The sequence below is a fragment of the Nanorana parkeri genome, unplaced genomic scaffold, assembly GCF_000935625.1.
Source record: "Nanorana parkeri isolate BGI_ZX_2015 unplaced genomic scaffold, ASM93562v1 scaffold928, whole genome shotgun sequence".
NCBI classification, from domain to species: domain Eukaryota; kingdom Metazoa; phylum Chordata; class Amphibia; order Anura; family Dicroglossidae; genus Nanorana; species Nanorana parkeri.
Genome location: NW_017307196.1, coordinates 18,676 through 30,434, shown reverse-complemented (window position 1 = coordinate 30,434; position 11,759 = coordinate 18,676). Strand labels below are relative to the sequence as shown.

General features: G+C 44.0%; 1 protein-coding gene across 1 annotated transcript in view; it reads left to right on the top strand.

The window, feature by feature from the left end:
* Positions 1–538: 538 nt before the first annotated feature.
* LOC108795060 (histone-lysine N-methyltransferase setd3) overlaps positions 539–11,759 on the top strand; it is a 28,831-nt gene continuing 17,610 nt past the window's right edge. Inside the window, exons 1-6 of the mRNA XM_018566241.1 lie at positions 539–567; positions 1,445–1,559; positions 2,351–2,443; positions 3,918–4,069; positions 5,295–5,367; positions 7,173–7,429. Coding sequence (XP_018421743.1) covers positions 1,457–1,559; positions 2,351–2,443; positions 3,918–4,069; positions 5,295–5,367; positions 7,173–7,429 — 678 coding nt within the window. The 5' untranslated portion in view covers positions 539–567; positions 1,445–1,456. The remainder of the gene's footprint in view (positions 568–1,444; positions 1,560–2,350; positions 2,444–3,917; positions 4,070–5,294; positions 5,368–7,172; positions 7,430–11,759) is intronic.

Genomic DNA, 11,759 nt, shown 5'->3' with positions numbered 1-11,759 from the left:
GATCAGGCTGTATGATTGATTATGCACCCTCGGGGGGCAAGTCCCGGAGAACCTGTGCGTTAAAAGTGAGGTAAATAACATTGGCAATTATTCAGCTGGGAAGACTGAGAACTTCTAGTGGTAGGAAAGAAGTACCATGGAGATTGTAAATATTGCAGGAAAAGATGCTTTTTTCAATATTTGTAATGGGTGATTTGTGTCTTTTTTTTTTTTTTGGCTGACGTTCTGCTTGATCATTTATTGAGTTTCATAAGAAAAGAACACCTGACTGAATAAACCTTATAGCCACCATTGTCAAATATTGAAAGGGTAGGCCAATGATGTCATCATTTTAGTTTCAGAAACCTTCTATTAAAGCTTTCTATAAAACATGAGCTGTGTATGGCAACATTTTGGGAAGATTGCCCACCTTAACGTTGGGGCTAAAATGGGAACAGGGAGCTGTGTGTCAGGTAATTTGTTCGCTGCGTATTGCGTCCTTTATCAATTCCATACTCCTTCTTCCTTGTTGCTGATGTTCTTTCTTTTCTTCACTAGGTGCACGGGTATTCGGTTTGGCAAATAAAGGTAAACATGAAAAACGATTATTCTCTCAGCCTGTAGCCATCTGCTGCACCGCTAAAACAAAGTCCAACAAAACCGTGCATGCATTAAAGAAGAACTCTAGGCAGAAAAAAACCCCGAACTGCAAGGGTGAAGTGCTCTGTTTGGTTTAGGGCCTGTTCACACGACGTCCGTTTTCTGTGCTGACCTGATCCGTACGCTCCTGCCCTAAAAATGTATCCCAATGTATCCCTATGTGTTTTATGGGCTACAGTTCTCACGTGCACAGTCCGTTCAGGTTACGACAGAAAAATACTGCATGTCACATTTTGTGCGGTCAGCACTGTAGCTAACATACTGACAGCCCCACTTTTTTTTTTTTGGTGGAACGCTGCTAAAACGCGGCAAAACGCAAAGCACCGCGCCTGCTGATCCGGACCTGAAACTCATGTGAACAGGCCCTTAGTGTCCAAAATAACAAAGATTATACTCGCCCAATACCGGTCCCTGCAGCCTCTTTCCAGTATCCCTCAGTGACCTCACGTCCAATACACTGTATCAGACGTGATGACTAATGGGTTCTGGGACCCCCCAGAAGTGAAGGGGGAGAGAGGCTGCAGGAACCGAGCTAGCAACCAGCCGGAATAACCTGTGTGAGTTTCTGTAAAAAGGGAGGAGACCGAAAGAGGAATGAGTAACCTCTTCATTCTGTGCACATGTACACAGAAGCTCTATGAGTTGTTTCAGTTATTTAGGAAAAGTTATGAAGGTGTGTAGGTAGTCCTGTAGAATTCAGATGCCCCAGTATAACACATCTTGTTGCTCTGCTGTATAAATAACCTTATGTGTTTTGGTGCAGCCGTTCTGTCTTGTCGTGACGCTGACTCCATTACCATTGCAGGCAGATCCAGAGATGGGGAAGAAGAGCAGGGTGAAAACGCAGAAGTCCGGCAGTGGGGCGGCAGCAGCCGTGTCCCCGAAGGAAATTATGAACCTGATCACCGAATTACTACAGAGTAAGTGTGGAGAGATATTGTGCCTGTGCTTAGGGATAACAAAGATGACATCTTGGGGGGTTCTTCCTATTTACTTGCTGCACCTAAATCGGTTATTTCCTCCTCGAAAAAAATTAACAATTTTGCATTTTGGTAAAAACTTTAGAGTCCGATGTGGAATGCATATAGAGCATCCTTCTAATCCTATCTGTTCACGATAAAGGCCAGTACCTGATTGTTTTTCAGCCGACAGGGATTTGATTGGATGCCAGCAAGTAGTTTTGTCTTCTGCACACAGCCTCAGATAATGTCAGGGGAAGATTGTGTTGGCTAAAGCAGGCCATACAACCTGTACATTTTTCTCCATTGATTCCTCCATGCACCCTAAACAGCGTGGATGAACGAATAGGCTGGAATTGGAGGAATCCCCGCTGCCGGCAATTGTATTAATTTTCTGCTGCTCAATACCCAAACAGGACAAGCCCCCCCCCCCGGACAGTGTATTGTGTGCAAAGGCAGAGCTGCTGTTTACTGATTGTTTTACTGTGAATAACAGAGAGGGGGGAAGAGCTCTTTAGAGTCTACTTACATCCCACCCCTGTGTCAGACTGAGTTTCCTATGGAGAAAATGTTGAATTTCTAGGCTTCAGGCCTAATAAAAACTTCATAAAACAAAATGAAGAACGCCAGCAATGTGAGTCCTGAAAATGTACACACATATACATCATCACTGTATCTCTACATTACCACAATAAATGCTAATCACTTACAAAGGTGGAAATCGACTTTTAAGGTATGTTGTCTCCCTGCAGAGTGCAGTAATCCCAATTCTGCTCCGGGAAGAGAGTGGGAAGAATACGTGCAGATTCGCGGCCTTGTCGAAAGAATCCGTAGGAAGCAGAAAGGTCAGTGAAGGCTTTTTTTTTTTCTTATACAGGAAATTCTCATTTTTTGCATGGTTTTATTTACACCGATACTTAATGACACATTATGCCACATTTCCCATTTTGTTTACATTACGCTGCACAGCTTTAAAAGCCACAAGTCAGAAAGGTTGGTAGAGTGTGGAGAGACACGGTGAAGTGCAAGGGCTTACGAAGATTTTGGTCGGCTAGAACTTTGAGGTGAGTGAAAAGCACTCACCTCATAGTTCTCCTTTAAGCTTTCACTCGGCCATTGGTGGATGTCCAAAGGGTCTAGCTACAACCTTCATGTGCCTACTGTACCCTATGTTAAATATTCACTATAATTCAGTAGGTCTTACCTAATGTTCACTAAAATGTCCACACTTTTAGGTTATGGGAACAGTAAGTAGGTCCCTCCCCCCAATCACATTGAATGGCTTTGTGTTTGACCGAGCTACCACCAGGCCTATAAACTGTCACTTGGAGGATAATGCCTAAGGCTATACCAATTTTTGGAAAGTTGCTTCTTGTGCAAGAACTTGAGAGAATCCTGCTGGGGCTGCCAGGAGGCTGAATAGAACAAGCAAGGTGCAGTCTGACACATGGTTCTCTTCTTGCAGCGATTATGGTCAGTTAAACTAAATCCATCATCACTTTTTCCATTCGGAGTAAAGTGACAGGTTCTCTCAGGAACCCATCCCTCTGCCCACTGATTCTTGCTGGAGTCTCGAACCTTATTCTTATATAAGCTATGTGTAGGTCAGTGTTGGAGCTCCTATTCCGGCAGGCATGATTGGATTTGACAGACCAGGTGGTGGGACAGATCGGGAGTCTAACTTGGCCATACATTGTAAAATTTCGGCTGGTTCTTAATGAACTGGAGGAAATTCGCACAGTGGGTGCCGCTGTCTGCACCCTTCTGTCTGGCATCCTTTCATCAGAAAATCCAAGGAACTGGGTGGAAAATCTTCAGATGAAGTAACGGCAACCAATCTATTTCTGTCACTGTTGGAGTATTCTGACAGCGGCACACCCACTGCTGTCGGAATACCAAGGACACAGAGGAAGATTCATTCATTCACACTGCTTAGCGTAGATGGAGGAATCTGTGAGTGAAAATATAACAGTGTATGGCCAGCTTAGGACGCCCGGCTTCTCCCACTACAGGCAGCGGTGAAGTTATTACATTGCTGTTGGTAAGAAATAAACTGCAGCAGGGATGTTTCAAGACCGGTGGCCCGGGGAAGGAGCAGGCACAGCAGTGTCCTACAAACAGGAAATAAGGGACATTGAGCCCTTGTTCAGCAGGTTTCTTGGATCAGTTTTACAGTGGCCGCAGCATTGTATTGCAAAAGAAGAGCATGTTTGTGTACAGTAGGAAACATCATTTCTAAAGCTGCTGAAAACTTTCTACACAGTTTACCTTTTAATGCTTTACTAGATTTGACATTTGTTGCTTTTCTGTTATTTGTAGTTGGCTTGTCCGTTGTATTTGACGGGAAGAGGGAAGATTATTTCCCCGAACTTATTGAGTGGGCGAGAACAAATGGAGCGTCAACTGAAGGTTTTGAACTTGTAGAGTTTCCCAATGAAGGCTTCGGGCTGAAGGCGACAAGAGAGATAAAGGTGTGATTTGGAATATTATAAATGATCCTCCACTGTCTCTTGTGGATGTAGATTCTCGCATTGCCCCTCCATTAGTGCCTGTGTCTGAGGACTTTTTTATATTGGAGCAGCTTTTCTCCCCATACAAGTCTAGGGGCATGCAAAAACAGCTTGGAGCAGGTTGTCGCAGCTTAGCAGGTAAACTGCAGGTCAGAAGGAAGCTGGGGGTGAGTCGGTGACCAAGCTGTGCTGCTTACCTGTGACAGAGGAAAGTGATCTGGCGGGGGTGGCTGGATCCCATAACTTCCCTGCCTGGGGTTTTCATATATGCTGTTAGTGAGCAGGATGCACCTCAAATTAAACTTGAGAACCAGCAAAAGTTTCAGAGTAACTTGTAGGAAACATAATACTATTATGAACACGTTTTAAAGCAAATTACTACATTTAATAAGAAAAGGATCTTATTTTAGACCTAAAAGATGGACCTGTGGGGGTCTGTTCACATGACACTAGTGCCTCAAGATGGCGGCGGTGAGTATAGGGAATCCTATACTCATCAGTACCATCTAGGTCCACTATTGCCATGCGACTGGCATCCACCCAGCAGACCCTTTATAAATGAACCCCTATGTGATGTGGGGCAGTCTCTGTAACATGTAGACAGCTGGCAACGACATGCTTTTCAATGTATGCAAGGCCTCATAGCAGATTTTGTGGCCTGCAATGTTTATAGCTGCATCCTTGCACCATGCCCATCATTATTGTTGATTATTATTTCATATTATTTATTATTTCATAAGACTTTTTGTGTTACCAGAGCATCTCACGTGCAGGGCCCTCCTTACCATCTTGTCTTAAATTGTATTGTGACTGTAATGTCTTCCTTATATTGTAAAGCGCTGTGAAAACTATTGGCGCTATATAAATCCTGTATAATAATAATAATAATAATTTCCAGTAAGCTTATGATTTGTTGGGGGCTTGTTTTTTTTTATTTGCATGTACATAGTGTTCCTGCTGGGCCCCCAGATCACTTTGATATGATTTGTAGTTGGTGTTAAAAAATCTAGATTAAGTCCTGTCCTTAGTAAATGGAGTCAGCAGGTAGCCTGTGTATATTAATGGGTGACTTGGTAATGCTAAGTGGTAGTTTCTTGATTTAGGATTTTATATTTGTAAAATATATTGAGGTTGATTTATAAAAACTGGTCCATAGACTGACCAAAATCTTATTCTTCCTATTCAGGCTGAAGAGCTGTTCCTGTGGGTACCAAGGAAGTTACTAATGACTGTGGAGTCTGCTAAGAATTCCATGTTGGGTAAGGACATGATCAGCCGGTGAAGGTCAGACGCAGTACCATTGTTTGGCCATGGTTTCATCCTCTAGGAATGGTGGAACAGTTACTTTATGGCTGTTGCGTTACTGACAAATATGTTTAAACCATACTTACAAATGAAGCTGTCCGGCACTAGATATTAAGTTGGCTAACAAAAATGCTGAAGTGTATCTTGTGGTGATGCAAGTACGGTGCTAATTTTGCATGATTTCCTGTGGAGCTCCTGGATTTCAGTCTGCCGGTGGACATGGTATGTTTACTATACCTACAACTATGAATGAACATGAGGTGATGCAGATCACTCCCATTCATTCATAATTGAGGATATAGTAACCATACCATGTCCTCAATTATCTACAAACACTCAGCGATCACTGATTGCCGAGTGTATGTAGCCTGCTCTCCTCTCTGACACACGCTGTCACAGGAGGCTGATCGAGCGGAGCAGGGAGGTGAGCTCAGCCTCCTGTGACAGCGCTGGCTGTCTCCGCCCACACACCGCTCTGCCGGACTGTGATAGGCGGCTGAGCACTGTGGGAGGAGGGCTCAGCCTCCTGTGACAGCGCTGGCTCTCTCTGCCCGCACACCGCTCTGCCAGACTGTGATAGGCGGCTGAGCGGTGTGGGAGGAGAGAGGCCGGCCGCTCACAGCGCTCTCGTCCTGCAGCGCTCGGCCGACTGTCACTTTCTTTTCTCCCCGCCGGAACACAGAGCAGTGCCCAGCGGGGAGAAAAGAAACCAGGGATGCGCCGATGTATCGGCCGAAACATGGCTCTTTCGGCATTATGCCAAAAGTGCCATTTTCGGCTGATATATTGGTGCATCCCTAAATAATACCTATATAAATGTCCATTTAAAAGTTAAAAAATTGTACTAATTGTTCAACTGGTATTGGCAGTACATGAGACAAGTACACCCAAGAGCAGCCCATTCAGGTTTGTCCTGCATATTCAGGCAGCAAGCACACACCGGTTTATTCACAAAAGAGTGAAGATTTTGCAGCGGGCAGGAGAAGTGAACAATCTAGGCCAAAATAGATGATTTGAAAATTTCTCCAATTCATCTCACTTTCCAGTTCAGCTATGTTGTCCCAGATTGCTCACTTCTCCGGCCTTCTCCAAACATCACCCATTTGTGAATAACCCTGACAGTTTCAGTGCTGGAGGGCTTTGTACAGCACATCCATAGCACAAAATAAACAAAACATCTGCTCATCTGCGCCACTAACTAAACTCATGTCAGTTCCTACCTAACAGGGTGTCCCTTAATATGTTCTCCAAAACAAACCGGCAACCCTTGTACCGTTTTAATATTCTGTCAGCACTCAGCCTTTTCACACAGCAGCAGGCTTCCACAGCAGAGAAAGTAAGAGAGAGAGTGAGAGATCTGAGCATCAGTCAGCTCACGTATACAAAGGCCTGTGGACAACTGAGACTAATCATGAGGTCTGGCTACCAGGCAAGATGTGGACCTAGAAATGGAGGCTGTATTCCCACCCAAAGATCTTCAAAGCCTCCAAGCTCCAGGACCCAGAACAGAACTTAAGTTTTTTTTTTTTCTCTCCATATCAGTCGTTAGCCCTGGAGCCCCTCACCATGTGTATGTGAGAAACCTGGGTGATACATACACACTGTCCTTACTCCTGCCAGCCAATGCCTAACATTGGTAAAAGAAACAACTAAAATAAAATGGACCCAAAACTGTTATAAAGAGAAAGATTAAAATTACCTTTGTTCCATAAAAGAAAATGAACTTGTTCCTGAAATCTGCTTGTCTTGTTTTATTTAGGATCCCTGTACTCCCAGGACCGGATTTTACAGGCAATGGGAAACATTACCCTCGCCTTCCACTTGCTGTGTGAAAGAGCAGATCCCAGTTCCTTTTGGCTGCCATACATAAAGACCCTGCCCAGCAACTATGACACCCCTCTGTATTTCGAGGAGGACGAAGTTCGCTACCTGCAGTCTACACAAGCCATACATGATGTATACAGCCAGTACAAGAACACAGCACGGCAGTATGCCTACTTCTACAAAGTCATCCAGGTATGTACCAAATAGCCAGTCAGTCTCTTTCAGTGGTGCTCATATGTACTATAGGACCACTATTGTTTATAATCTGATAACTATATGAAGGTAATACACATAATGATGATATGTATATGAATTCCTTCATTTAATGCGCCTTTTTGTAGCTTTCTCCACATTGACACGTTGTACATGTCAAGCTGTCCAGCAGAAGTGATAGTGACAAGGGTTGGGGCAGACTCCAAATGTCAAAGGGCTGCACGCTTTTGGTGCCCATAGCATTTGAGATCTGGTTGAGGCATTCATGAATTCCATCTCCCATGCCTTCACAGGTGCATTTTTTTAAAATTTCCAACAAGTTTTATTGTTTTGTACACAGATACGTATGACAAAGCATTATAAAATCACATTTCCACAGCGTAAAGTTCCGGGTCAGGGAAGGGGGGAGGGGTATAGGATAGGGGTAAGGCTGGGAGGGAAGGAGGATAGCTGGCTTTTAAGCAGAGACACGTTTGCATTATCCAGACTTGGTTATTTATATAGGATTATTCATTTTCTGAGTACATAACACATAGTTCCAATGTCCCCCATTACCCAGAGGTCAATTGAGAAACCTTCATTTTAAACGTCCAAAGTTGAAAGTTTGAGATTCTTTTATAAGCGTAGAGAAGGAAGGGTCAACCGAGGATTGCCGATACCCTACATTGCAAATGGAAAAGTGATTGTTCAGGATTCGGATTTGAGGGATTGATAATCCTGGGTGCTCGTGAAATGGTGCCAGCACGCCCATATACGCATAAATTTGGTCAGAGCATCCCTTTTTGTGAAGAGCAGCTCCTCCATCTCCCGAACATGATCGATCTGTCGGATCCATTCAGACAACGAGGGCGTCCTCACCTCCTTCCAATGTCTCGGGATGATTGTGCGAGCAGCATTGATCATATGTTGTCTTAGGGATTTGCTATGTCCCGGGTCGTTATTAGCGTCAGTCATTAGGAATGTCGTCGGTGTGAAGTGAATTGTCTGTCCAGTGACCTGGGATGTGATTTTGTGAATTTCGGACCAGTATGTGTTCAGTTCTGGGCATGTCCAAAATACATGTAGGAGAGAGCCCTCACCTGTCTGGCATCTCCAGCACGTGTCTGGTGAGACGTCGGGGTATATCTTGTGTAGGGTCTGTGGGGTCCTTCACAGGTGCATTTGACCTACAGTTGCCCTTCTTTTACATGTGATCTGGTTGAAGCTATTTCCCATTGACTTGTATGGAAAGAAAAGCAGTTCTTAAAGAGACCCTGTCACCAGCTCTGAGATTTCTGCTGGGTGATGCCATCTTGGATGTGATAGCAGCAGCCCCAGTTGAATTCTCTGACTTCCCCTTTGCTCCTTCCTGGCAGTTGCATAAAAGGTTATGTAGGAATGTGAGGGGAAGGACAGAAGAGTTGGGCCAGCATAGACGGTAATTACACACTCCCAGAAGAGGAGAGCGCTATGACATGCAAGGAGGGAGCTGTGCTAGGGGATTGACTGCTCTTGAAGTAGTTTTATTTCCTAGCAAGTTCAAAGGCAATGTGAATAAAAAAAAATCATTTATGGAATGGAAAAAAAAGTGTAAGTAGGCATTTCATGTATTTGATTTTTCTGTGCTTTGACCTGCAATTTTTAAAGTGGGTGGCACTGCCTTTTTAGTGAACAAAAGCTCCTGAACATAGGCGCTTACATTGTCTGTCTGAAGCTTTTTCTAATTTCAAACCATTGTAATAAAATGTGACCATCATTACAAAGTCTTTGTATGCACATGACACACATTTCTGCTGTGTATTTAGCTTTTTGCTTGGAATTGAGCTGTAAAATGAGCCTGTGCTGTTCCTAAGCAGGTCAAAGCAACAGGTTCTCTTAAATGGCAGCATCATCAGCACCTTATGCTTGCTTACTTTCACTTCGTCCATCCACCAGTAGTAAAGAGAGTTATGCCTGTGTAAGTTCTGAGTCATGAATTGGAGTTTACTCAGTATGCTCACCTCGCCCCTATGTGTCAGCGCCGAATGAAGGTCAGACACCAAGCACCAGCAAGGTTGCAGCAGGTCAATGGAAGTGTTTCACACGCTCCCCACTTCCTGCAATAGACGACTGTGAATATTGGCGTCTCCAGTGAGCAGCGAGTCTGAATACCTCTGTCTTCCAGCGCTGCAAATTCTTCAGCATTGGACACTTCTGAGAGTGTCAGGTGCCCACATCCCCCGGCGCTTGCTCTGGTTCCTCCATTACTCTTGCCTCTTTACAGGAGTAATGATGTGCGGGCTGCGGAAGGAACAATTGGATTTGTCAGGGGAAGCAACGCTCCCCTTATGCAAGTCACAGATTGAGTTCATTTTTGGAGCTGCTGTTGTGGCATGGTTGAAATAAATTGGATCAGCACTTCTGGAAGTAGATTGGAGTTGAAGTGCAGACTGACCTAGAGTGGTGGTATTCATGGTTTTTTAAAAGATTCATCCCTGGAGAAAAAGCAAGTATAGCATCTACCTCCCCTAATCACATCTGTACTGTAGCAGAGAAGTGCTGTCATCTTCCAGTTTAGGGGCCCCCAATGAGAATCCTGTTCTTTTGGACTGGTGTCTAGCTAGCACATTGGATTGTATGCACTTTATACTGATTAGTATTATCCTTTTGCGTAGTTTAGCAGCAAACTCGACAATGCTTTACATACATATGAACAATGCAACATGGTAACACTGATCCATTTGTATGAGGTTAGGGGCACCTGGAAAAACACTCACGTGGCTCGATGTTCGGTATAAAATGTTTATGAATAGTCAATGCGTTTTAGAGGGAAAAAGTCTCCCCTTCTTCAGGGCTTAAAAAGTATAAAATGTAATTAAACTGAATGGTATTCATTAGATTTCTGGGGCAAAATGCAGCAGAGCTGCCATCCTCATTGTAGAAATGGAGCAGCCGGCCACCTTCATCTCCACAAGGATACACCAATACCTCGGCTCTGTTTAGCCCCAAAACAGACTAATAAATACCATCCAGTTCTAATTCTGTTTTAAGCCCTGAAGAATTACTAGGCTTTTTTCCCCCCAAAATGTGTTGGCTTTTGTTAACAATTTTATACTAATCACTTTATGATGTATCTAAATCTAAGACGGAAAGTGTAATACATTGCAGCTTAACATGTCGTTAGATGAGTTGGCTTCATGAGTTTTCTTGTATTCAGGCAAAGGACATTTTCAAGAAAAAAAAAATCCCTGTTCATCTTGCCAGAAATTCAGTGTCCTTCGTCACTTTCTGTGTACTGAAATGAAATCTGTCACAATGTTATCGATCGTCCCAGTTCTCTACTGTGAACTACAGAACACCAATATAATAGGGATGAGGAGAAGGTGAGGTATCTGTAGTCAAAATCAGAAGAGCAGCCTAAGGTGACAACGCTACTCCTTCATAGATAGAGCGAAGTAAGCGTTGTCACCCGAGGGCAGGAAGTGTGTTACCGGCAGGATCAGCAGATGACGATAAAGGAGGAAGAAAAATAAAATGAATTCGGCCGCCACATCTAAGGACTGGTAAGCTGCAATATATTACAGTTTTTGTCTTAGACTTGGATAAACTTGCTGCAGCTGTCATGTTTCTGGCCCCATGTTTTGAGTAATGCGGAAAGCAGGGCCATTGTAGATCTGCCCTCCGTTCCCTCAGCTTAGTGTGTGTGGAATGCCTGTATCTAATACGAGAGGCTTTATCTGGGCGCCTCTGCATTTATTGCGCCGGATAAGGTGAGTGCAAAGCGCCAAGTTCTAAGGAATCCTGGGGAGAAGGCCGGCAGCCTGCAGGGTTAGATTCTTCTGCTTCTCATAAACTCTTGGTCTGGCCTCGGCTTCTTCTCGTCGGCTTGCCCATAAATGGCTGCGTTCTAAGAGGAGAGTATCCCAGCTCTGCTCCGGCCGCCAGACTCCACGGATAGGGAGGAAAGCACGCATTTTATGCTTTGCAGCTGCCGTTTCCAGCCAGGCTTGTGTCCCTGTGTGATGAAAAGAAACAGGTGTGAAACATGTTGGACAGCAATAAATCTTACAACTTCCTAAAGCAAACGATCTCGCTGACGGCAACGGTCACAAGTGTACCTCTGGAAGCCGGGATGCAAGGAGTAAATGGTCCTCGGGCTTCATTTTAATCTGGCTTTGTTTAGCATGTTTGCATTTCCAAACTACCGGCTGAGGACAGCCTGACGTTGTTTTGGTGCAGTGAAAGGTGTCTCTGTCTTTGAGTGCACCAAATTGAACTGTTTTTTTTGTAATGTGTGTATATGTGTGTATATATGTGTGTATATATATGTATATATATATATATATATATA